A 24,790-nucleotide genomic window follows, 5' to 3' on the forward strand; every position below is an offset into this window, starting at 1 on the left:
TAAGGTACCTACGCAGTCACAAACAGCATTGACGTATCAGAGAGTGCGCGCTTCCCAAGAAAGAAGAGACCTTGAGACTGAAATTCTCCATTTCATATATTTCAGAAGCATAAGTTTGCAAAAACATCACAGCGCCATGCCGTGCCATGCCAGCAATGCTATCCGTGCCTGTTGTATAAAATAACAACAACGCCAACATAGGTACTACGTACCTTACTACTACCACTTTTACTTCCGACGTGCAAAAAGCCTACTGAGCTCTGATCGCATTACCAAGCGCACCACCGGTGAAGCCAGATCCACCACCGCGCTGACCACCAGCAAAATCGCCACGACCTCGGCCTCCTCGCCCACCACGACCTCCGCCGCGACCGCCACGGCCACCGCGTTGTGGTTGTCGCTCGAATGCGTTCGACGTACCTTGTGTCCGCTGTTCCAGTACACGCTCGTTGCTTTCGATGAGATTCTGCGCCTTGTCCGCAAGTGTGAGCGACAAGCTTTGCAGTCTGCTGAGCTCCACGCCCTTGCGGAAGATGATGGCGCTGTTGACTTGGTCCAGTGCAGCCGCGAGGTCCTCGTGGTGAATCATCTTGCTGACAATCGCGGCAACCTTTCGTGGCTCAAGCTCGAACATGTCGGCCAAGTTCTGGATCGAGAGCGTGTCATAGAACGGAGCATATGTGAAGAGATACGTTCGAAGACCCTCCTCTTGGATTTGACTTTCGAGCATCTTCTTGATCTGCTCGGCTTGCGGCAGAAGATCCCAGATCTTGATGGTGGTGATGAACTCGGCGGACTTCTTCCACTCGCCAGCTGCAAGAGCCTTCGACGCCTGCATGACGTGGTCGCGGGTATTCTCAGGTGGTCCTGTGAAGATCTGGCGCTCGTGGTATTCCAGCATACGTCGGTACGACTTGGAAATGACACGCTTCTTCAGGTCGGGCGATGAGCCAGACTGTGCGAGCGTTGGGATCTCAAGAAGCATAGAGCAGGTCAAGTAGACACATTCGAGAAGTTCGAGGTTGATGTGCATGTGGAAGGGAAGCTGTCTCTGTCGCTCCAAGCGCTCTTGCTCCGGGGTGATCTGTGAGTAGCGCTGCATCTGCAAACCTTGAGCCAGAAGCTCTTTTTGCCGTTGGCTGCCGCAGATGTCTTGAAGGGAAGTTTGACATTCGTAGACAAGTCCCGCCCGGAAAGCGCATAGACCAACCTGCGTAAGTGTTCGGTTGTAGAGAATCTGAGTGTTGACGTCGAAGCTGCCGATGGTCTCCTGTAAATGCGACATGAGCATCATGTCACGAGCACGGTAGTAGTGATCGTGCAGTGCCAGGTAGTAAATCTGGCAGAGCATGGCGCGTCCCTTGATGATACCCTCAGCGTGCTTGAAAAGGTAGCTTGCAAGAGTTTCGACAAGAGTAGTGATGTCTGCGCTCTTTGATCGAGGCGTGATGGTCGAGTCGAGCTTGGGGGAGATCTCCTTCCAGCTATTCTCCTCGAGGATCGTGACGACCTGTGCAGGCTTGAAGTAGACATGTTCGAGGCGGCGCATCACGACACGGTTGACATTCTCTTGGGAGGCATCCAGTTTCGGCAGAGACTTCAGTCGCTCGGCGTAGATCGAGGCGCGGACAATGTTGGAGTAGAGAATGCCCTCGTCTTGCAGACGCTCGACATATTCGGAGGTGTGTGGATCGACGTGTTGCAAGACTCGTGTTAGTTCATCGTCAAGACGCTCAACGAAAGAGATCACGCTGCCCGGAGTCTTGAAAATCTCATCGTCGGTAATAGTTGGCTGCTTCTCATCGTCTTCCCACTCCTCGGCATGCTCGATCACTACAATGTTCTTGTTGCTCTCAAGAACGCTAAGCAGTTGTGCGATCTCTTGCGAAGCCAGCTTCCACTGCTCTTGTGCCATTTGCGAGCCAGTTCCAGAGGTCAGATCAAAACGGGTGGCGATAAGTGTGAGAAGCACGCGTATCTTCTGGTAGTCGTTGACAGACACATCTGAGAGCTTCTCCATGATGCGAATTTGCTCCAAACGGTCTGTGTTCTTCCTACCACGAGACTCCACAATAGAGCGCAAGTGCTTGAGGATGCTTTCCGGTGTATACACCATGGCCTTGCCGCCGGCACCGACCATGGTGAAACCGTCATCGTCGCCCTCCAGTGCGTCCGCGTTGCTGACGAGCGTGGTCTTGGCCTTCTTGGGCTTGGGTGCCTTTGGCTCCTCGACCACATCTTCCTTCATGTACTCATTGGGGTCCTTCCTGAAAGCCTCTACCTCTGTGGCGTAGTCACGGTTGTTCTTCTTGATCTTCTGGCGCAACGCGTTGAGACCCTTCTGTGCGATGGGGTTCATCTTCTTGCCCGGTGTGACCTTTTGCTTCTCAAATGCCTCGGCCACGAGCGTCTCTAGCTCTGCGATGGTCTTGACATACATCTTTGGTGCCTTACCGTCCATATCACGAATGAGCGTGGGCAATTGGCGGTTCATCTTGTCGTAATTCTCGTTAATGGCGTTCCAGTCGCTGATCTTCTCGCCATTCTCAATCAGTCGAATCGTGCCTTCCAGCTCGTCAAGTCGCTTGTCTTTTGCAGACTTGACGACTGTGACTTTGTCCTCGTCGCTCTCCTCGTCTTCCGATGACACCTCGCGCAAGAAACGATTGGCGCCAGTCTTTCCACCCTCATCATCGCTGCTGGACGAATCATCGTCATCATCATCTTCCTCTGAGCTCTCTTCGCTGCTCTCCTCCTCAGCCTTCTCCTCGTCGCTGTACAGTTCCTCCTCGTCGGAGCTGCTCTCGCTGGAGCTGTCTTGGCCGTGGAAGAATCGAGACATCGCGGACAGAGGTGATATCAGTGAGAAGCAGTCGGGCGGCCCTTGCCTTCTTATGCACGCGTGTGGTGTGTTGTGTGAGTCAGGTATCTGACTTGTCGTGCTGCCGTAGAGAGTGATTGTGTGTGTTGCCGCTGCGAGGTGGGATGGATCGTAGAATTTGTGGTGTCTTGGCAAAATTGACTGGCCCAGAAACAATCCTCCTTCCACGCGACTCACGACTCACTGACAACAACCTATCAGACGCGACTATATGTGCAAACTGTTGGGAGTATGCTCGAAGACGATGTCCAGCCGTGCACCGTGGTCTGCTTCATCGCACACAACGAACAAGAGTACCAACCACAATGTGCATTCCTGCATCACTCCCCTTGCCCTTCAAGCGTTCGATGATACGAGACCTTAGCACGGCGTAGCCTGCATCCTGTGATTACGAAGAACAAATCAGTTCCCAACTGACCGGACATCCAGTGACTGCATCCTAATTTCCAGGCGGTCCGGAGAAGAGGCTCACAAGAATCAACATCTTCTCAGGTCCTGACCGCTTGGCAGCAGGCTTTTGCACTGCTAAGGCCTGAGGATTTTCATCATTGTTGCTACTAATTCTATCTGCATCTAGCTGCACAGTTTCCAGCGATTTGGAGAGAAGTGGGACGCCTGTGCTATGACCGCACACCTTTGATCACACGAGCCTAATAAATCGAGCCTGCTCGAGGCAGCCTAGCTAATGTTATATCGCAGAGAGGCTGACGGCGACCATCTTGCTTGGCCCCGTACGACGCCGTTGCAGGCCGGCCTCAGAGTCTTGCACCTCTGGATGTACTTCAGTTCGAAGCACGTCGTGAGTCGTCAATGCCTCGCCGATACATCATGCGAATCATGCTTACTCCTCCTTCTCGATCACCAAATCAGAAAAGGTCACCTCAAGACCTTTCTCATCATCCTCTCCATCCTCGGGCGTAGGCTTTGCAGCATATACGCCGACCCACAATTTTTCCTCGTCTCGCCCTTCCATGAAAGCCCACTTGATCTCCCGCATCGGCTAAGAACAGGCCAAACATCAATTTCATGTATTCAAGAACCACGTAATTGTAGTCGGACTTACCTTCATCTTCTCCACCCCGTCCTGCGCCGCATAGATCCACAGAGTCTTCTCCTTCCGCTCGATCTTAAATCTCGCCTTTTGGTGAAACTCCTGACTCATAGGCGCCAGACTCCAATCACTGAAACGATCCGTCCCAACAATTCCCAACACAGCACTCAACTCGAAGAACTCAATGCCCGCTTTGATCCATTTGCTCGGTCTCACAGGATTCTCAGGACTTTCATTCTCGGCCTTCTTCGTCTCCCTTTCGGGACTAGGTGTTGCAGAAGATGGGAAAGCTATAACCAGACCTCCTTGATCGTACTGAGTGTGCCAGGGAGCGTAGACGGTGACGGCGATGGATTTGAACTGTGATGCTGGCAGCTCTTGGAAGACGGTGGGCGCATTGAAGACATCGTCCGTTTCTGAGCGACGCCATATGTCTGTCTTGGGTGGTGCGGTTATGGCGAAGGGTTCTGTTGAAGGGTCTTCTTTTGGTACCGAGGCACCGTTTATTGAAGACCAGTCGGAAGTGGACATCTTGCTATTAAATCTATTGTGCTTTGCTATCACATAGAGCTGATGAAGTATCTAGCTTGATATGAGGTGGAGCACCTGTGCTGTTCTTTTGTACCCGTTTAGAGGCGTTTGTTTGATTTCAACTCAGGTAGATCCTGGCCGACGAATGGGGTATACATGTAGTACAGGACGTACGTGTATCTTCTAAACGTGGCACTGATACCTCCTATTCTGACGACATGATCGCTTCACCTGCATACAGCAAAGCCCCTGCGGATAGACACATGTAAATCAGGGCTACAGTACGTGTATCCGCTAGCAGGATCATCCTACCTCGGCAATAGCGTTACGCCACGACATAGTAGTCAAGGCAGCAGAGAGTAATAGGAGGTAGGTCGAAGCAGACATGGCTCCTCCAAGATTATTACCCTTGTATGTAAGCAGGATACGCAGTGATTCTCTAGCGGGGGGCGGGGGACATCCTTCCTACTGCCACCTCATACCGCTTGACTCGCTGACTGGATGGCATATCACAGAGCGCCTCCAGTTCTGATAGGTCCACCAACATACTCTCCTTTCCTTTGCTCTCCCTCAAGACCAACAGAGAAGCCTTCCCAGCTCGCTGACCCGTGTCTACACGCCAGCCTGAGCTGGTCGCACGCCGCTCTCGCGCCTTCATGAACAGCAGTCAAACTGACCGAGACATACTTCCAGGAACATTCTGTCATCTGCAACGAATAAACAAGTAAGGTAGCATCACAGATTCGGCAGATTCAGCCTTTCCTCCTGCTGCTGAGATTATTGAATACTGGGACCAGAAAGGGGATTGCAAACGACGCAGTCTTGGATAGATGAACCTGAGTATCGGGAATTTCAGGGTCGGATACGTTGCGTGCAAGCATATGACAGGCACATGTTGAGCAGAAGTACCGCGTGATATTTTTTGAAGAGACAAGAGGCAATGGGTAAGGTAAGCTTGAGCAGAACCCGATCAGGCTAGAATATGATCACCTTGGCCTAAGATACATGATGTCGATGCACGTTGCCTTGAAAACACGGCTTTCTGCTGCCATTCCTGGGCAACGTGACGTTGGATCGGGTATGTTCGTGCCAAGAGACATCATTCATGTAGGTGCTTGGTACTGTATATGTATTACACGAAATAGGGTGGAAGGGCGGCGTGTGGTGTCAAATATATGAACTCGTGGATACTGGGCATCTGAGCAGCGTCCTTCGTAAAAGGCTCTGCTCGGAAACAGCGATAGCAAAGTCGTAGGTAATATCTGCGAATAGAGGGACAATATGCCAGAGGTGAGACAATGTAGGCGGCACTACGGTACGTTGACAAGTTAGTTATATCAATACCTGAAGGCTGAAGGTAGATAGGTACCTGACCTTGTATACCTCCTATCTACCGGCTTATGGGCGGGCAAGAATCGGGCTCCGAATCTCGAAGTGTGTAGTAGGAGGTAATTAAGTACAAGAAACTACTAATTTGCAGTGTAGGCAAGGAGGTTGTTGATGATGATTGTCACTCCGATCAGCTGATCCCAGTGCACCATTCTCGCTCGCGGCTCGGTCATCGAAAACACATTTTTCTTATCTCCTTCATTCACGCATCCTGTTCCGAAAACGACCAAAATCCAGTGTTGGAACCACACACCACACTAGTGCCCAATTGAGAAGATTAATGGAATACTAATTAATAAGTGGATTAATTGAGGTCCGAGGTCTAACCTCTTAAGAAGAGAAAAGAGGGGGGTAGGTATCCCTAACTCTATATACATATACTAAGGAATTAGTAGCCCCTGTTATCTTATATAACTTATGTTATATAATACTAGGGCACCTATATCCTTCTGTCTAAATATACCTCCCTTAGCTTAATTATATAAGGAAAGCTGAAAAAACAGATATAGTAACCGTCTATCTTAATCTAATAATTAACTATATCTATATCCTTACCTACCTAAGCCCTAGGCTCGTCCGGAATAACTAGAATAACCCCTTTAGGAGGTTCTTTATAAAGCTATTAGCTCGTTGCTTAGTAGTCCTAATCTATTCTACGGTTAATCGTCCTACTATAGTTTCCTACCTTACCTAGTACTAATAGATATCTATATATCTTAAAGCCGTATTAAGAGAGCTATACTTGTAATTAGCGATATCTACTATACGTTAGTTATTATAGAAAACCTTAGTTCTATCCTTAACAGGTTCCTTATTTCCTAGAGGAAATACCTTGTTAAATTCCGAGAAAAGTCGAGTCTACTAGTATCTATTACTAGCAATTAATAAGAGTGCTAATAACTCTGCCTCTACGGTTGATTTAGTAACTGTCTTCTACTTAGTTGCTTGCTAATTAATAGCACTACTATACATTATTATTAAGAATCCCTATAAACTCTTCCTGTCTAGGTTATTACTAAATAAGGCATTTATATATAGTTCTATTTTAGGCTTTTCTCTATAGAAGTGTAGCTTTATGTCCTTAGTACTATAGAGGTAGGCAATTAGGTAATTAGTAGCTTCTATATAAGCTTAGCTTAGATTCTTCAGAAATTAAGAAAGAGTAGTATATACCTTTGCTATATTAGGCCTTGCTAGAACAGCTGTATAACTAATTGAACTAATCTTTATCTAATATCCTTTAATAAAGTTAGGTCTAGTAGTATTACTAGTAGGTACTAGTATAAGTCTAGTAGGAAGTAGAGTATCCGGAAATCGAGCCCTCTTATAAATACTAAATTTAATATTAATTTTCGTTAAGTAGGCAGTCTAGCTTAGAGTTAGGATATTAGGTAATTCCTCTATCTCTATACCTAGGAAGAAATTGGGGTCTTTCTAAGTAACCTTAAAGTTAGAAAGCAGGTACTAGTTAAACAAGATAGCTTAATCCTCCCTATCCCTCTTATAAATCAACCTAATATTATCTATATAGAAAACTATAAGTAGACGAAGATCTATGTTTACTATTAGGCAGTCAATTCTAGGAACTAACTTAAAGCTATAGTCTTCTATTCTTATAACAAATAGGTTATACTATAAGCGAGGTAACTTAGCTAATCTATAGAGAGCCTTCTTAAGGATAAAGTAGGTATCTAGTCTAAATCTATACTCCTCTATTCCTTCTAGGATAGAACAGTATACTATATATAGGATAGTAGTATTTAGGAAGGTATTTACTATATCCTATTGCCTAGTTTTCAGATTCCTTATAAAGGCTAGGGTAGTAATAGCCCTAAATACCTTGTAACTAAGTATAGTAGTATAGGTTTTATAGGTTAATAGCAATTAAAGATCCCTACGGATACAGAGCCTAGCTTTGTACCTAAGAATCTTACTAGTTAAGAGGTCTGTTTTGTAAGTAAATACCTAGACTAATAGTACCTTATAGCCTTTATAACTAAAGAATACCCTAAATGTCCTCTTGCCTATAAGCTTTCTAGCTTTATCAAATACCGCTTATCTAAATTGCTAATAATAGATATACCTTTCTATCTCTCTCTAATTAGTAGAGGGTAATAGTAAACTAGTCACTTAGTAAGGATCCTTAAGAGTAGGTAGAGTATAGACTTAGAGGGACGTAGTAGCTATATAACTCAACTTATCTAGGTACTCTTCTAACCGTCTAGTTCTATAGTTGATCTATCGTCTATAGTTGTCTATACTATACTAATAAGTACTCTCTTCTACCTCCCTATCTAAGGCAGGGTACTAATAAGAGACCGAAAAAGCGGAGGGTAATAAAGAAGCGGGTATACCCGGTAAGGCCCCCGGGGCCTGACTAACTTAGTTAGTAGCTATATTGTCTTCATCTCTAGCGGGTGTTTCTAGTAGTATTAGGTATAATAGTTCCTATTCTAGTATCTTACCTCCCTGCTATTTACTACCTCCCTAAGGTTAGACAGTAAAGACCGGAATATTATTAGCTAGAAAGGGGTTATCTATACCCTTAGAGGTTAATGATTCCTTAGGTATTAAAATAGAGTTAATTACAGTCTAGTAAATAGTAGTAGGAACTAGTTCTCCTAAGGTTTGTCTATTAATATCTAGAGGATTATACCTCTTATTATCCTTAAACACTATATCTCTTGTCCTAATTACCTTATTTAGGGGTAAAGGTATCTAAATCCAGAAAATATTAGTAGAGGTATACCTAATTAGGTAACTAATATAAGCTCTCTCCTCTATCTTGTCTCTCTTAGCAATATCTCTACGGAGAGCAAAGGCCTTATAACTAATCGGGTAGAGATAGCTAAGGAAGGGCTTCTTAGTTATAACTTTCTTAAATAGAGTTATCTAATTAAGCTTAGTAGTAGGGGTCCTATTAAGAAGGTATACTACTAAATCTATAAGCTATAGCCAAAGGTTCTTAGGCAAATAGCTATTAATCCTAAGAGTCCTAGATTTAGTAACAATCTCTCTTCTAGTAACCTTACTTACTCTATTCTAAGCAGAGGTATTAGTAGTAGTAGGCAAAGTAGTAATACCTAACCTAAAGATAGCCTTTCTAGTATTCTTCCTAATAGTAGCCTCTATATTAGAGCGAACTAGAATAGTTTTAGTATTAAATAACACTTCTATCCTTTTGAAATATCCTCTAAACTTAGTAACTGCTTGTAGCTTAGTTGCTATAGGTTTACTAATATAATAGCCCTCCTAGTTATAGTACTAGTAGCTATAAAACTTGAAGACTAATCTATTTAGTCTAGGGAGAGAAGGGGGTATATTAATTAGGTCCTATAAACAGATAGCTATCTTAGTATTCTCTGCCTTAGGCAGTACCTCTCTATACTTGTCCTTCCTTCTCGAAATTACTGCTTTAGCCTTAGCTAGTAAGTAGGTATTACAATTAACCCTATTTAGAGTCTTTTTCTCTAACTTAATTACCTAGTAACCCTTAGATATAGGTTCTAAGTGCTTAATAGCCCTTATAGATAGGTAGCCTAGTAACTAATACTATTGATTAGCCGTTGCTATTAAAGGTAGGAGTAGTTTATAACTAGACTATATAGTAGTAGCAGTTTAAGTTACCTCTTCTATTCTAGAAGGTAACGTTAAGGCAGGTAAGGTTAACTTCCCTATATTCTTAGAGTATAGGGTATATACAGACTTTACCTCCTTAATTCTAGTACTAATTCTAGGTAAACTAGTAGTTCTAGCAATACTTCTTAGTATAGGCAACCGTTTAATAATCTAGTAACTATATCTGTTACTGTATTTAGGGGTAAGGTATGCCTAGAGCCTAGGCTCCTTATATAATTAGCTAGTAATTAACCTATCTAGCCAGTTTCTAGTATTATAGTAAATACCCTTCTTATTAAGGATCTATAGTAAGACCAAACTTATAAAGAATCCCGGAATAAGCCTTGCCTTAAGAAGAGTAAGCTTCCTAGTAACTCTATTACCTATATTAAGATTAATAGTAGTATCTACAATTGCCTTAGGTTAGTATCTCTTGTCCCTAGAGATTACTATATTAGAGGAGGTTAGTAACTCGGACTTAACGATCCTTGCCCTTATAGCCTCGTTAATAATATAAACATTAGTACTACTATCTAGAATTATAGCGTTGTAAAGGCGGGTATAGTAGCTAATTAAACTAACAGATGCCTTAGGGGTTAAGGTCGATTCTAGAGTAGTAGTAGTAGTAGTGTCCTCGACCTCTACGGCTATACCTAACTTATTCTTAGTATCTTTGTCCCTCGACCCTTAACCTTAAGCGGTATTATAAGCTTAAATCGCTTTGTCTACTCTTTCCTTTAAGCCCTTGTCTTCTTTAAATCTCTTCTTAATCTTCCTCTTAGTATTATCTCTTAGCTTCTATACCTTAGGCCTCGGATACTCGGTATTAAGGTAATAGTATTCCTTCTATATATAGTTCCTACTATAGAGGCAGAGCTTTCTTAAAGAGGAGGATAATCGAGTTAAAGATAAAGATTCGGCTGTAGTAGCAGATAAGATACTAGTAATAGTAGTTCTATACTTGCTCTTAAATTTAGTATTACTATTATACTGAAAGTAGGACTACTAGGCTCTCAATTCTAAATAGAGAGATGTTACCTCCCTATTATTTTGCTTATTAAGCAGCCTGCCTGTCCTTATAGCTATATAGTCTCTATATATTAGAGCTATAGAAGACAACTATACCTAGGTAGATTTATTATCTGCTTGCTTACTAATAGTATCTCTCTTTCTATACCAAACGAACTAAAGGTATATATAGTTATAAATAGACTTTCTATATAGTAGGTAAAAAAGGGTTTCTAACTCTTTCTTTAATAACTAAGTAGTAGTAAAGGTATTAGGTTTAGTATATTCTAAGAGAATCTTAAGTATCTACCTAATTGTCTTATAATTGATTATCCTATATTAAAGGTCTATAGAGAGAGACTAGTTAATAATTGATTTAATCTTCTAATACCCTCTTTACTTAAGTTCCTATATATCCTTGTTATACCTATACTTGAATTAAGCTAGACTAAGAGCTATTAGGATAACATTAGTAGGTAGAGATACAAAGTCAAAGACAGGTTGTCCTTTAAGCTATATTAGGTTTTCTAGATCTAGCTTAGCTGTCTCTAGGTTAATATTAGCCTATATCTAGAGCTTTACTACCTCTCTCTTAATATAGGTAATCTATACATTCCAGTCCTACTAGGTACGTAGCTTAGCAATCGACGTCGTCGTTAATAATAAGGGTTTAGGAGAATTAGCTATAGTATCTTCGTTAATAATAAGGGTTTAGGAGAATTAGCTATAGTATCTTCGTTGAATTCGTTAAACTACTCTTAATACCTAGGATACGAGCTACTAGGTATTTCTTTAACCTCTTAAAACTTAGGACTCGGGGATCGGTCGATTATAAGCTAATCTAATAGGCTCGGGCTTTCTTCTCTTCTTCTAGATAAACGGGTTTAGGCAGGTATAAAGTAATAGTATACGGTCCTCGGGTTTTTCTTAATATAGCGGATTTTAGCTAATCTTAGGTACTTAATTAGGTCAAATAGAGCAAGCCGGGCTTATAACTGTTAGAACTATATACTATACTAGTACCTAATTAAGAAGATTGATAGAATACTAATTAATAAGTAGATTAATTAAGGTCCGAGGTCTAACCTCTTAAGAAGAGAAAAGAGGGGGGTAGGTATCCCTAACTCTATATATATATACTAAGGAATCAGTGGCCCCTGTTATCTTATATAACTTATATCACATAATGCCAGGGCACCCATGTCCTTCTGTCCAAACATCCAGCCACGTGCTGCGTGAGATATAATAGACGCAGGTCCTCAACCAACATGCAGCCCTCGGAGGCTAAATTCAGCCATTGCATCCAATCAGAAGGCTAAATAGACGCTTCTGCAGCCCTTCGGGAACCTTGTTGGTGAATTGCAGTAGTTCTAGGTTTGCACTCCTTGCATAACTCGTCATCGATATGCGGGTTGTACCATGGCATTCGCCTAATTATTCTATCATTGACTCGTGAGTGAGAGAGAGAGACTCGAGCACGCAACCGGTATGGAACAAGCACACCACCCACACCACTCTACCGACGACCCGAAGCCGACGGCGGTGGTGTGTCCTAGTAGTTACAAATTGCCATCGGAGCGGAGGTAAGGGACTAACTAGCCTTGTCCAGATTGCGGCGATTGGGACTCTTCGATGATCTCAAGACTACTGCCGTGTGTTGTTATTATTCCGTGCCGCAGTTCTTTTTGTTATACAGCCCTTCAGCACTGCGAAAACAGTCCTCATTGTCTCCAGAAGAAAGAGATTCTTGCGACCTCTGCTACCTACCTTACTTCTTCATCAGTACTACCGACTGGCTGTCACCTCTGATTATTGACACCTCGCCTTTCGACTGCCGAAATCACACACCCTGCTGCCTGCCTGTCGGTCTGCCTGCAGCCAGGATTTGCACGCGACCACCATGTCCAGCACAGATAAGCAGCGTCTCTCAGACGTTCTGCCCCCTCTGATCTTCGGTACCGCGACCTTCAACTACCAATACAATCCCGATCCATACGATCTCGACACCGCAGGCCTCGTTCGCAGAGCCCTAGAATTTGGCATTCGAGCCTTCGATACATCGCCATACTACGGTCCTTCCGAAGAGATCTTGGGAGCAGCCCTCGATACTCAATTCGTGCGCGAAAACTTCCCGCGGCAGGATTTCTTCCTGATCACGAAATGTGGGAGGCTCGCGAGTGATGAGTTTGACTATTCGAGGGAGTGGGTATACCAGAGTGTGCAGCGCAGTCTGAAGCGCTTAAAGAGCGACTACCTGGATCTGGTGTATTGCCATGATGTGGAGTTTGTGTCTGAAGATGAGGCTATGGAAGCTATCACAGAGTTGAGGAGAATACGTGACGAGGAAGGGACGATCAAGTATATTGGTATATCTGGATATCCTCTTCCTGTGCTGTGCTCGATTGGGAAGAGAGTGCTGAGGGAAACAGGCGAGCCACTGGATGCAGTGATGTCGTATGCGAACTTTACACTACAGAATCAATTGCTCGCTACGCAGGGCATTCGAGAGCTGCGCGAAGCAGGCGTGGACGTGGTACCCAATGCTTCACCGCTAGGTATGGGACTGCTCCGAAGAGAGGGCGTACCCGTGGGCAGCATGGGCAATTGGCATCCTGCTAGTGACGGTATGCGCGCGGCCGTGAAGCGGGCCAGCGACTTTTGCGACAGGCATGACGAGAAGCTGGAAGTGATTGCGATCCGCTATGCGCTCGAAAGTTGGCTGAAAATTGGGGCTGAAGTTGGTTCTCGCGGTGATCCCGCTTCTGGCGTACCATGGCAGAGGGAGTCGAACGCGCAGATCGGCGGCAACAGGCTCGGAGTCACTGTCATGGGAGTCAGCAAAGCCAGCGAGCTCGACAAGACAATGCGCGTCTGGCGGAGTATACTGGATGGCCTGGAGAACGGCGCGGAGACGGCACGCCTGGCTGGCCGATGGAGTCGCGACCACGAATGGAGCATCAATCGCCGGAAAGCGGTTCAGATTCTAGCAGATGGCATTCAGGAACATCTGGACGAGTTTCTGGACTTCTGCTGGGACAGTCCCGACAAAGACTTTGTAAACAAGCGTGCAAAGCAGCAGCACAGCGTGCTGCCACCCGCTGACGATGTCGCTATCGCTCCGATCACTCCTGCAGCCTCACCACCGTCTGATGAGATGCTCTGACACCCTGTGCAAGTAAGGTAGTGACGCGACCTTGGCTCCCCGCTCGAGCGATGACACATCTCGCCATGTGCACACCGGGAGGCCTTGAAATTGTATAGATGCATGAATATGGAGGAGCTATAAGTGCAGCCCGGACCTTTTCAGGCGGGCAGGCAGGGAATAGCATGACTTGCATAATGTTAAGGCGCATGAAAGACTGTTGTCGCTATAGGCAAGCGCCTTATGTTGCAGCGCAGATGGGGCGTCTATCGACGATAGCGGCTGCGTGGATGAAACGAAGAAGTAGTTCGTGAGACACGGTCTCGCTGATTGAGTTGTGGCGATGTGTGAACTATTCTCATATCCCGTTGACCAATGCAGTGGACTGCTGCTGCTGCTGATGATGATGGTGATTATCTTAGTGCTACCTTATATTGATGATGATGATGATTGTACTGTGCATGGCGGAGGCACAATCTGTTGGGCACATGTTGAGGAAATGTCATGAGCCCACCACTGGAGGCATTCCATAACGTGGAAGCCTAATGATGAGATGGTCTAGTCTAGTTCTAGCGGGAGAGAGCTTGTCATCGTTTGGCACCTGCAATCCATGGCATGCGCGTCCAGTGACATCAGCTACTCTCGCAGACTTCACTACTCGCACATGTACTATTACTCTTTCTATGCGACTCTCACTGCCTGCCGGCCACGGGCTACCATTGTCAATTAATACGCTGCTCCTCGCGCACTGATATGGTTATGAACTACCTACCCATTCTCCTGCTAAAACGAATGGTGTAGCGCTCTCGCTGAAACATCATCCGCCGGCATCACCCCCTCATACTGGGTACGCTCTGACGAAACGGCCGCACGTGCTGAACCGGCAAACTATCCAAGTTACAGGGAACCATCAAACAGCTGCCTGAGCTGCGTGGGCTAGTCGTCGTCTACTTCTATTCCGATCTCATCTGTTCACGCACTCGTATTGCACCACCGATTGCAGCAGCAGCAGACAAATGCCATCTCCACCTCCAGCATCCTTACGATATCTCGACTGGATGCTGCGCTGAGAAAGAGTAGGGGCCGCGCTGTGCTGACGACAAAATGGGCAACAGCTCGTCCAAAGATGAGCGCAGGTCCGCAAGACCAAACCAGGCTACCACCCAAGCACAATCAGCGCCTCAACAACCATCCGGTGAACGGCGAGTATACATCAGGGCGAGCGGGGTCGCCAGTGCTCGGGGAAGCAGCCAGAATCTGTTTCTTCGCCTTGGGCGCAGTGAGCGAGATGGCGACGGTGAAACGGCACAGCCAGAGCGGCCTCGGGAAACAAAGCAGGAACGAGAGGCACGAAGAGCAGAGCGCGAACGGCAGGCACGGCTGAAGGAACGGGAACGCAGTATGCGAGAGGAACACGTGGATGGAGGGTATCTCGTGACTGTAGGCGTCTACGTTGGGCCCGAGGATTTCAACAAACAGATTGTGAGACAGCTTCAGATCGAGCGGAAGCTGGCCCCATTCTGGAGAGGACTGAATGACCACTCCGATGCATGGACAGAAGCACAGCTAGTCGCCGCTGCAAAGGGACTACCTATACCAGCTGCGGACGAAGTGCCGCCAGAGATGGGCAGGACCGCTTCTCAAGCCTCGTCGAGTCCTCGTTCTGATGTGAATGTCAACAGCTTAACCGTACCGATCACCAGCAGGTCACAGTCATATCAGTCAGACGTGTCTGCCTCGCTGTCTGCTTCTCATCCCGCATTCTCCTCGAGGCCTTCGTCGCCCACCAATGCTGGAAGTTCTATGTTCCGAGGTCGAGCGAAAACACTCGCATCCTTGGCCAGCGGAACCAAGAACCAATCATCAGACCTCACCCCGCAAGAGGTCCGGTTACCTAATGATCCGAATGTCAATGGACAGCCTCTGGAAGCATATCTCTACAAAGATGCCATAGAGTGTCCGATATGCTTCATGTATTATCCACCATATCTCAACAGGACACGATGTTGCGATCAGGACATCTGCTCAGAATGTTTTGTACAAATCAAACGGCCAGACCCACATCCACCTGAGCACGAACAGCCTGGACAAGAACGGCCATCAGGGGAGGAAGCTGAACAACTTGTTTCCGAAGAGGCAGCTTGTCCATTTTGCGTAACGCCACATTTTGGCGTGACATACGAGCCACCATCATTCCGACGTGGATTGGCATATGCACACCAAAATGCCGGATTGAGACCTCAGGCCCCCGCAATGGCATCTTCTACCTCGCTGCAAGCGCCAACAGGACGTCGTAGGGCTACGTCTCTGTCAGCCAATGCGCCTGGGGTGGTCACTACTGATACTGTACGGCCGGACTGGGCGAAGAAGCTCTCAGATGCCAGAGCAAACGCGCTTCGAAGATCGGCAGCAGCTACTGCTTTGCACAATGCTGCATACATGCTTGGCGGACAAGGAGATTCAACCGGTCGTGCGGGCTTTGGCCTCGGCAGGCGACGGAGAACGTTGTTTGGAGATAGTCCTGGTGCTAGTGGCAGTGGATCGCCACACGAGGGTGAAGGCAACGATATCGCAGGTGGTAGAACAAGCTCCCGACGCACCAGGGCTGAAGATCTGGAAGATCTCATGATGATGGAGGCAATAAGACTGTCTCTTGCTGCAGAGGAGGAGCGGAAGCAACGAGAAGAGAAGCTGGCTGCTAAAGATGCCAAGAAGAAGGCGAAGTTGGACAAGAAAGAGGAGAAGAAGGCAGAAAAGATGGCAAAGAAGACGGGCCGAAGTGGCTCGCTATATCAACTTGGTACGAACGAAAGCGCAAGCAGTTGGGCTGGCACTAGTGGGATGGTGCGTTCGACAAGTAATCTAGGTGCTCAACCCACGATACCGGAGGAACAAGTGCAGGGTAAAGGGAAGCAGCCTGCTCATGACTTTGCTGGGTTCAACCCCTTGACAGAGCCCACCTCGACGCTAAATCGGCGTCCATCATCTCCTTCCACTGCCGAAAGTGCACAGCAGCACTTAGAAGCTCAGCGAGCACGGTTCGAGTCCCATTCCAGTCCAATTCCGGCTCCCGCTAAGCATGGCCAACACCTCCGCGATACATCAGCAACGTCTGGCGTTTCTTCCGTCGCGTCGTCATACTCGGGCCAGAACTCGGGTTTCTCCTCGCACAATGCTACTGGCGTCGATGTCAGCGCTGGACAGCTGGAGAGCACTTCGACGAGGTCGGGGACGAATGCTGTGGCCGGCGGCGAACCTATGCTCAACTTTCGCTCTCTGACAGCGATGATTGAGTCAGACGACAAGTCTAATTCGCAACATCTTGAACATGTTGAGCCATCAAGCCAAGCAGCCGAACAATTGAAGGAGCCGTCTCCTACTGGCTCACCGCGTATACCACCCACATACCTTTCCGGTGATGGTAATCGATCACGAGGCGACAGTGGCGAGTCGTCCAGCTCGGCTCCACCACCAGTGTATGTCGAGCAACATAGCGAGGTCAAGCACGACAATGATGTAATCACGCCTGCACCTCAGCACTTTGCTGTACACCATCCAGACCATAAGGAGGCCTGTAAAGTGGAGTTTGTGGACCATGGACACGAACGCGTTGGAGAGACGTGACTGCTAACGTCACGGACACCGTGATCACAGGTCTACCTTGCAGTATGAGGCCCTGAAGAATACATAAGCAGCAGTGGGGCGTTCACAGACTGATCCGAAGCCATCTGGAGATTTACAGTGTTGGGCGCGACGTTCACTAGCGAAGGCGAAGGAAAGGATGTCAATTCATTTGTAGAGGCATGTCGATTCACGAGGAGACGACTTTAGTATTGAACTCATTAAGAATCTCAAGGTACGATATCACGTCCTCAACCCGTCCATCACTTCCATTTCGCCAACGTGTAGTGTTTTCCACTTGTCCCTCCCACGGACTGACTGTGCTATGGCAATTGTAGGAGGAGGAGAGACTCGAGAGTACTTGTAATAAACAAGCACTGCAAGAAGCCAGTGGGAGAACAGCTTTACGATAGTAATATTTCAATGGCGAGTAGGTGAAAGAACGTGAAACATGGGACGTGTTGTTGTGACAACTGAACTTGCTTCACTACCTACGGCATGTTCCGTCAGCAAGTCACTATTGGCGAAGCGACTTACCACAAGAACTTCCTCACCTCAACTTAACAACAGACACCCCCCTCCACCACGATGGCGAACAAGAAGCGGAAAGCGCATGATGCCATCACGGCCGACATGGACTACACCGCGCCACGGCGCAAGGCTAGTTCCGCCCGCTCAGCTCCTATCACAACCCCGACCCGAATCACACGGCTGATGGGCCTTGATGCCCCACGTCGAGCTGTGTTCAATACCGCCGAGTTGCTCGAAATCATTCTTTTGTTCCTGCCGGCGCGCTCAGTCTATAGCGCGTGCCGGGTCTCGCAACAATGGAATGCCCTCGTCAGGACCTCCATCGCGATCCTGCAAAAGTTGCTGATCAAACCGTCAACGCCGAAGCAAGCATGGCAGGTCAGCAACCACGACTGTTCGGTTGTCCCTGCCGAGACGCCACCGCTTCTCGAGCTCAACACAGGCACTGAGACTCCGGTCGTCGTAAACCCGGTGATAATCAACCCTCTTCTCGCCGCTCCGTATGAGTCACTTGGTTGTCTCATTGCCCCGTGGCCAGTATGGGATGCTGTGAAGCTTACAATATCCGACAAGACAATGAATAAAATGAACCTAGGTCGACCTGCACGAAGCTCGCTCCTTTCACAACTCACCGATCCGCCATGTCAGAAAGTGGTGATCAAACGTCGTTGGCAATCCAAGGAGGAAGTAGAGCCTGGAGGTCGGGAAAGAAGAGACACTGGTTACATGCGCTGGGCCGTGCAAAAGTCCGCAGAGGATGGCGTTACATTCGGAGATCTGTTCCATGCCTTGCAGAGCCGTGGCTCCAATCATCATCATCCAACCACGAGCCAAGCCAACTCGTCCGGAGCCTTGAACACTAGGCCAAACGGTGCACACGAATGGTTAAAAATCAGAGTCTTTGATCTTGAAATTTATTTGTATGGCGTCGTGGTTCCACCTGAGGGTTTTTGGCGGGAGATGGCTGAAGTCGGCAGAGCGAGCTTGCCGGAGTATCCAAACTAAACACATGACAGCTTGGTCGAGACTCAGGACGAAGACGGGCTCCCAAAAAGAGACAACAGTGCGCTCGCGCATCCATGTGCAACGGATGAGCCCACCCCGAGCGACGACTCGAAGATAGGTAGTTACGATTGCTTTCTGCTCTAAAGTCGACGGAGTAGAACTGCAGAGGACCTCTCTTTCCTTGGCAAACAGCACCAGCCCGCGCTCGACGGGGGAACAGCTTGGTGTGCACTACTACCTACACAGTCAAAGTCTTCAACACGAGTAGGCCGAGAAAACCACGTCAGAGCGAGCATACCAACCTCAAAACAAACCAAACTTACAACTGCGTATAAGTCTTCTACCTTCTCGCGCGAGCTGACACTATCATGTCTTCCAACACATGTCCAGAGCACAGGGGAAATTTTTCCATCCCGTATCCCACACCACAAGTGATCCCCCTTTTCCACGTTCCAGTCGTACCACACTCCACAAGTCTCTCTACCTACCATCAGCAGACCCGTTCTTTCTCCTGCAACGCCTTGAGCTTGATACCCACACTCAGCGCCAAACACCCTCGAAGCAAAGAAACAAATCAAACCTGCCTGCCTGCCTATTCGATCATTAAATCACCAACCACACCGCTGCCTTGTATAGGAATTCTTCCCGTCTCTGTCTCTCTCCATATATCTATCTATCTATCCATCCACCTCATCCATCACCTTTCTCGAACCACTCGATACTCATCATCATCAGCAAATCAACAACAGCTTCTTAATTATTATCATCAAGCAAATCATCCTCAGCAAATCAACAACAACAGCCTACCTACTACTACCCACGCATCATCCAATTTAATAATGCTCTTCTACCAAGTAGGTAGGTACTTCCCAGTCAGTGATTTTGGTTTAATTTTGATTTCTTGACATTTTCTTTTTTCGTTTTGGCAATTGTTGATTGTAGGGACACCCTCGGACAGGGGAAAAACATTGAGGAAAAGGAGTGAGTTGAATGAATAATGGATAATGAATATTCGGACAAACACGGCGAGAAAGGAGGTTATTATCATCAGTCATGAAATATCGACTGGGAATGGGAATGGCTGCTGATGTGTGAACCTGTTTCGACGATGAAAAAGTGGTCATGAGTGAGTGGGTGTGTGGTGATGCCTCTTTTCCCCATCCCCCTGATGAGACGCCAAGGTGCGTACTATGAGTGAGTGAGAGGTATGGCGTCGAGATTAGAGTCAAAAGCTCTTTCCATTCAAGTGCAAACGCTATCAAATCTCGAAACAACGTACTTTCATCCCTCATGGGCACCTACTTCATATCCACCTATTTTCCTTTCCCAACGTTCAAAGCGGGGCTCGCTTTGATACGATGAATAAACCTCTCGCGAGGAAGAAGATTCACTTCCATCTGGGTATCATTGCTATTCTGCAAATCAAATAATGCAGCCATTCGTCTCTTTCGTGGTCGCGCAGGAGTAACGCGTCGCCCATGGCATCTCGAGATGTCTCACAGACCCATCATTGTCCACTTTGCTCATGATCTTGGAGAGTTCGAGTGTATCCACTGCCGAATTGCGCTCTTTCTGAACTACTATTATCAAAGAAAATCGAGCAGCTGGTAGCGATAGGCGACACGAGAGCCATCCAGGATTCACAGGGCCGCCCCCTAGGCACCGCCATTAGTCTGCGTTGGAGTGGCAGCATCGCCAGCAGATGCTTGTTGCTGAGCCTGTTGGATCTTGGTTGCTTGTTCGATGGCAGATTGAACGACTTGTTGTTCTTCTGGGCCAAGCATGCCGTATAGCTGGGTGTAGAATTGTGGCTGTGTGGTATGCATCGCTGGGAAAAGGTCAGTAACATTCTTGAGACGGAGAGAGGTGTCAACTCACTCTCCAGCGTCTGCTTGAACAGTTGGTACGGCTCCATTGCGTCCAGTGGCGTCTCCAACAAGCTCTCCTCTTCTAGTTCGTCCTCGCCCTCGTCCTCGCCAACTGCTGCATTGAATTTGCTTGCTTGCTGGCTAAGGAAGTCGAGATACGCAGTGCTTTCGTCTTTGACGTCTGTGGTCTCTTCGGTCTCTTCGGCTTCCCAGTCTTCAGCTTCCCACTCCTCTTCTTCCTAGACAGACGTTAGTACTATGTACCATATCACGCATGATGGTATGCTTACCTCTTCGTCGTCGTCGTAGTCACCAGACAACCCGAAATCCTCATCCTTCTGAGCCTCTTCTCTGTTCTTGAGTGCAGCAGGAAGAGTCTGGAAAAGGCGCACAACGCCCTGTAGCAGTCTAGGCCACCCGGGTTGCACACTTTGTGGCACTTCATCGCCACGCAACGACAGCAACGACGTGATGGCGCCAATCGAAAGCTTCTTATCGTGTACACGTGTAAAGCTGTCGATGCTGGAAAACCACAAGCTGAAGAACTTATTCGTCCAGCCGTTCGCCTCCAGCACGCTCAGAGCAAGTCGTGGATTATAGTAGATGCCGTTGATGACCATCTCCATCAGGTGAATCTTGTAGGACTTCACTTTGAGATCGTCATTGGTAAGCACAGTCATGGCTAGCTGGATGAATTCAGGGACGTAGTTATCAATACCAGTCCTGAGATTGAGCATGAGGATTTCGGCCAGCTTGCAGCCGCATATCCGGTCGACACCCCCCACTTTGTCGTCCTTAAAGATGGTGCGGACCATGTCCACGATCGCATCGAGGTGTTGCGGACTTTCGAGTAGTTGCCGCCATCCGTAGTTGACAAAGTTCTCGAGCGCAGGAAGCATGTCCTCTAGGTAGAGCTCGGCACCAGACTTGAAGGTCCGGTGGATGAGTTCGAAAGCTTGCCACATGGTTGGCGAAATGACCTTGGCGGCGAATGTGCAGCTATCAATGATTTCAAAGACTTCGTTGTACAGATCGTACAGCTTGTGTTCAAGGGTTATCGTGATGACAGGCATCAGGATCTGCTCCAAGTGTGCGAGGACGTCGGGTGTGCTCTCCAGCGTGAGGATCAGTGTCCCAATCGTCTGCAATACACCGAGTGCTGTTATGCTCTTGTCGTCCAGGAAATCGCCGTAGTTGTCTTCACCATCCTTTCCTTGATTTCGTTCAATGAGTTCCCGTACGATCCTCACATACGTGTCCCTGAGTTGCTCGCTAAGCGCGACAGCGAAAGGTGTGAGCTGCTGAGCGAAGACTTCAACGAAGTCCTCCATGACATTGGCAAGTGCATCAACGTCGACCTCATTAGCAAGTTTGAGTAGTTGCTGCATGATCTGTGGAATGTTTTGCTGCATCATCACCCTGATAGGGTCGTGACGGATGAGAGGTTGAAGTGCGAGTGCAGCCTCGACTCGTACAGGCAGGTCTGGATCAGCCATGGACTCGAGGATGTTGCGGTAAATGATGGAGAGGTTGTTTGGATCCTTGAAGTCCAGCGACTCAAACTTCTCCAAGGTATCGCAGGCCCGAGCTCGCAGAAAGCCGTGGGGGCTGCGAAATTCTGGAAAGACGTGCCGCACAAAGAAGTACTCAACTTGGTCTGCGATGGGACTTTTCTTGCCCAGAATGACATTTGCGAGCGTCCCAATCATACGCAGCGCACCTTCCTTCTCTCGGGGGTTCTTCTGATCATCTGGAGCAGCCTCGTACTTGTTCACAATGTTGTTGATGAATGCCAGCACCTCAAAAGTCTGCTTCCTTCGCGCCTTCGTCAGTGTCACGAGGAAATTGGTTGCAGCGACATCTGGTGCGGATACTTCTTCATAGAAGTTCAGTTTGCGATGCAGATACTCCGCAGGCTCCTCCTCAAATTGCTCGAGATCCTCATCGGTCTGGCACAAGACCGGGAAGATCAGATGCTCAATCAGAATAGGCATGTGTGGCTTGAGGTGATCCCACATGGCCTTGGGCTTCACGCATTCGTCCAGAAAGCCCAGCGTATAGGACAGACATGGCTTGCTCAGCCAGATCTTTTTGCCCACCCAGAGCTCGATCTGGCCCAGGTATCCCTTTAATATTTCTGGAGCGAATGTTGCAATGAAGCTCTTCGCAACTGCCGAGTAATCCTCGCCGTTTCCCTTTTGCAAGCTCGCCGGATTGCCATATCGGACAAAGAGCCTGTTCAGATTCACGTATGCCCACTTTTTACACTTCCACCAGTGATTGACCTCGCGCTCGTCCAGGTCTTCCATCATCGAGTTGGCTGGCGGAGTCTTTGCAACGACGCGCAGAAATAGCGTGCACCAGTCCACCATGGCTTGGTGCGATCGTAGCTGCTGTGGTAGCTCAAAGTATATCGCGTGCTTGTAGGCCTTGAGCACTGTCCTCAACATCTCTCCCGCTTCGAGGCTCTCCTCATTGACCAAGCTATTCCCGATGTTCAAGAGCTGGGGGAAGGTGGCCTCCACGATCTTGTCAAAGTCGCCCCTACTGTCTCCCAACTTGAATCGATATGTTCGGCAGATGGCCAGCAGACACTGCAAGCCGGCGAAGACCGACGACACATCTTGCGAGTGGAGAAGGCTGTTGGTGACGTCGACAAAGTCCGGCCATTGCTTGGGGAAGTCGCAGTGCAAAATCTTTTGCAGGGCAACAATGAGCTGGGGGCGGATGTTCGGATGGGATTTGGCGATGACGGGAACCAGTCGTTGGCGCACAGCGGCCTTTTCGTTCTCCTGGATCGCAGTAGATGTGGGTTGCACCTCGTCTACCTTGGCCCAGCCCTTGTTGACGCGGTTTTTAAAGTAGATGGCGGTGGACTGCCTGACACCGTTGTCCTGCTCGGCCTCGAGGATGTTGAGCAGGGCATCGAGGAAGCCGGTGGCCTCTTCAGCCGACTTCAGCTCGACTTCGGCCTGCTGTCTAACGTCGGCATCGGGAGTCAGGGTGGCCTGGATACGCGTCCGTAAGGCGACAGCGTCCATGGTGGGTGGGTGCGTGCGGGCGTGTTTGCGAGGTTGCGTTCGTGCGGGCGGGCGTGCGTCCGTGGGTGCGTGGGTGCGGGCGGGCGGGCGGGCAGACAGGTGTGTTTGTTGATCGTGAATCGTTGGCAAGACTGCTCAGCTATGGCCGACGCGTAGCCAGTTTGAGCGTGGTTCTCCAGCAGTCGGGCGGAGAGCTGCCACGCGGGATGGAGGTGTCCAGGGGGGAGGGGAGTGTTTTAATGTTTTTCTGGTTTATACAAGGCACAGGCAGCGGGAGAGGTGGGTTTCGACAGTCACTCTCGAAAAAGTTGTAGAGAAGTGGAGAGCGGGCGGAAGAGCTGCCCAATCCCAAGTATTCTCTACTTTTCAGCCAAGACCAGGATCTCTGGTTGTGGGAAGTGCGTTTACTGCTCCTGCTGATGCTGATGCTCGGCAACAATAACCACCTCACTGCCTCGCCCGTGAATTTCACTTTCCTGACGCAAGAGGAGAGAAGAAGAGAGAGAAAGAAAGAAAGTGGCAGTAGACGGGCGGAAAAGAGATGAAGAAAGGAAGCACCCGCCGATGAAGTTCCATGTGGCCCTCGCGTGGCTTTAAAAAAGATCGTCGTCCCTTTCTCCCACCACACCGATGACGGCGCAGGCATGTAAGGGAGGTAATGTATGTATGTGTCTGCGCTTCATGCGCTCGGGTGGTTGGTCGGAAAGGGGGGGGGGGGGGGGTGTGTGTGGTGAATCATTATTAATGAGGTAGGCGTCTATTGCGATGGTGGCTGGTGGTGGTGGTGGTGGAGGTGTGGTTGTGGCCGTGTGCCTCCCGAAGCACACATCCAGGGCGGGCAGTAAAAAGACACGCAACCAAGTGAAATGAGAGAAGTTGAAATCATCGGGGGGAATCCTGACTGGAAGCCACCATCGCACGTTACTCGTCGTCGTACCAAAATTTCCTCAGTCGAGAGACAAAGGTACTGATGATTCGGTTCATGATTGATCGATTAGTAGGTACATGGAGCGTAGGTAAAAGGGAGCTGCTGTTCCCGCATGAGTCCCTTCTGCAGACAGACCCCTATATCCGGACCAGCCACAGGGCTGTCATGGCTTCTTC

General features: G+C 48.2%; 6 protein-coding genes across 6 annotated transcripts; 3 read left to right on the plus strand and 3 right to left on the minus strand.

Annotated features, from left to right (window-relative positions):
- Positions 1-53: 53 nt before the first annotated feature.
- SEPMUDRAFT_150337 (eukaryotic translation initiation factor 3 subunit C) lies at positions 54-2,964 on the minus strand. The gene has a single exon (XM_016906103.1). The coding sequence runs from the start codon at positions 2,840-2,842 to the stop codon at positions 251-253; it is 2,592 nt and encodes an 863-aa protein (XP_016759517.1). The 5' UTR covers positions 2,843-2,964; the 3' UTR covers positions 54-250.
- A 419-nt stretch (positions 2,965-3,383) lies between these two features.
- SEPMUDRAFT_68963 (uncharacterized protein) lies at positions 3,384-4,463 on the minus strand (the record flags this gene model as incomplete). Its single annotated transcript, XM_016909846.1, has 2 exons — positions 3,384-3,881; positions 3,945-4,463. The coding sequence occupies 2 exons, from the start codon at positions 4,461-4,463 to the stop codon at positions 3,723-3,725; spliced, it is 678 nt and encodes a 225-aa protein (XP_016759518.1). The 3' UTR covers positions 3,384-3,722.
- Positions 4,464-12,234: 7,771 nt separating this feature from the next.
- SEPMUDRAFT_150338 (L-galactose dehydrogenase (L-GalDH)) lies at positions 12,235-14,225 on the plus strand. Its single transcript, XM_016906104.1, has one exon. The coding sequence runs from the start codon at positions 12,379-12,381 to the stop codon at positions 13,639-13,641; it is 1,263 nt and encodes a 420-aa protein (XP_016759519.1). The 5' UTR covers positions 12,235-12,378; the 3' UTR covers positions 13,642-14,225.
- On the plus strand, positions 14,222-17,816 carry SEPMUDRAFT_150339 (uncharacterized protein). The gene is made up of 2 exons (XM_016906105.1): positions 14,222-17,476; positions 17,580-17,816. The coding sequence occupies exon 1, from the start codon at positions 14,725-14,727 to the stop codon at positions 17,242-17,244; it is 2,520 nt and encodes an 839-aa protein (XP_016759520.1). The 5' UTR covers positions 14,222-14,724; the 3' UTR covers positions 17,245-17,476; positions 17,580-17,816.
- A 4-nt stretch (positions 17,817-17,820) lies between these two features.
- Positions 17,821-19,081, plus strand: SEPMUDRAFT_150340 (uncharacterized protein). The gene has a single exon (XM_016906106.1). It carries the CDS (start codon positions 17,830-17,832, stop codon positions 18,775-18,777), a length of 948 nt encoding a protein of 315 aa, XP_016759521.1. The 5' UTR covers positions 17,821-17,829; the 3' UTR covers positions 18,778-19,081.
- Positions 19,082-20,008: 927 nt separating this feature from the next.
- On the minus strand, positions 20,009-24,182 carry SEPMUDRAFT_150341 (ARM repeat-containing protein). The gene is made up of 3 exons (XM_016906107.1): positions 20,936-24,182; positions 20,656-20,884; positions 20,009-20,605 (listed from the first exon to the last, which is right to left on the minus strand). Exons 1-3 carry the CDS (start codon positions 23,684-23,686, stop codon positions 20,433-20,435), a joined length of 3,153 nt encoding a protein of 1,050 aa, XP_016759522.1. The 5' UTR covers positions 23,687-24,182; the 3' UTR covers positions 20,009-20,432.
- Between the last annotated feature and the right edge of the window lie 608 nt (positions 24,183-24,790).

The sequence above is a fragment of the Sphaerulina musiva genome (genome assembly GCF_000320565.1).
Source record: "Sphaerulina musiva SO2202 unplaced genomic scaffold SEPMUscaffold_7, whole genome shotgun sequence".
NCBI lineage: Eukaryota > Fungi > Ascomycota > Dothideomycetes > Mycosphaerellales > Mycosphaerellaceae > Sphaerulina > Sphaerulina musiva.

Bases quoted from the DNA above. Each gene is read 5' to 3' on its own strand.
- SEPMUDRAFT_150341 (XM_016906107.1), bottom strand. From the start codon at position 23,686: ATGGACGCTGTCGCCTTACGGACGCGTATCCAGGCCACCCTGACTCCC. The intron at 20,885-20,935 runs GTAAGCATACCA...ACGTCTGTCTAG, and splicing joins ACTACGACGACGACGAAGAG to GAAGAAGAGGAGTGGGAAGC. The intron at 20,606-20,655 runs GTGAGTTGACAC...ACCTTTTCCCAG, and splicing joins GTTCAAGCAGACGCTGGAGA to CGATGCATACCACACAGCCA.
- SEPMUDRAFT_150339 (XM_016906105.1), top strand. From the start codon at position 14,725: ATGGGCAACAGCTCGTCCAAAGATGAGCGCAGGTCCGCAAGACCAAAC.
- SEPMUDRAFT_150340 (XM_016906106.1), top strand. From the start codon at position 17,830: ATGGCGAACAAGAAGCGGAAAGCGCATGATGCCATCACGGCCGACATG.
- SEPMUDRAFT_150337 (XM_016906103.1), bottom strand. From the start codon at position 2,842: ATGTCTCGATTCTTCCACGGCCAAGACAGCTCCAGCGAGAGCAGCTCC.
- SEPMUDRAFT_150338 (XM_016906104.1), top strand. From the start codon at position 12,379: ATGTCCAGCACAGATAAGCAGCGTCTCTCAGACGTTCTGCCCCCTCTG.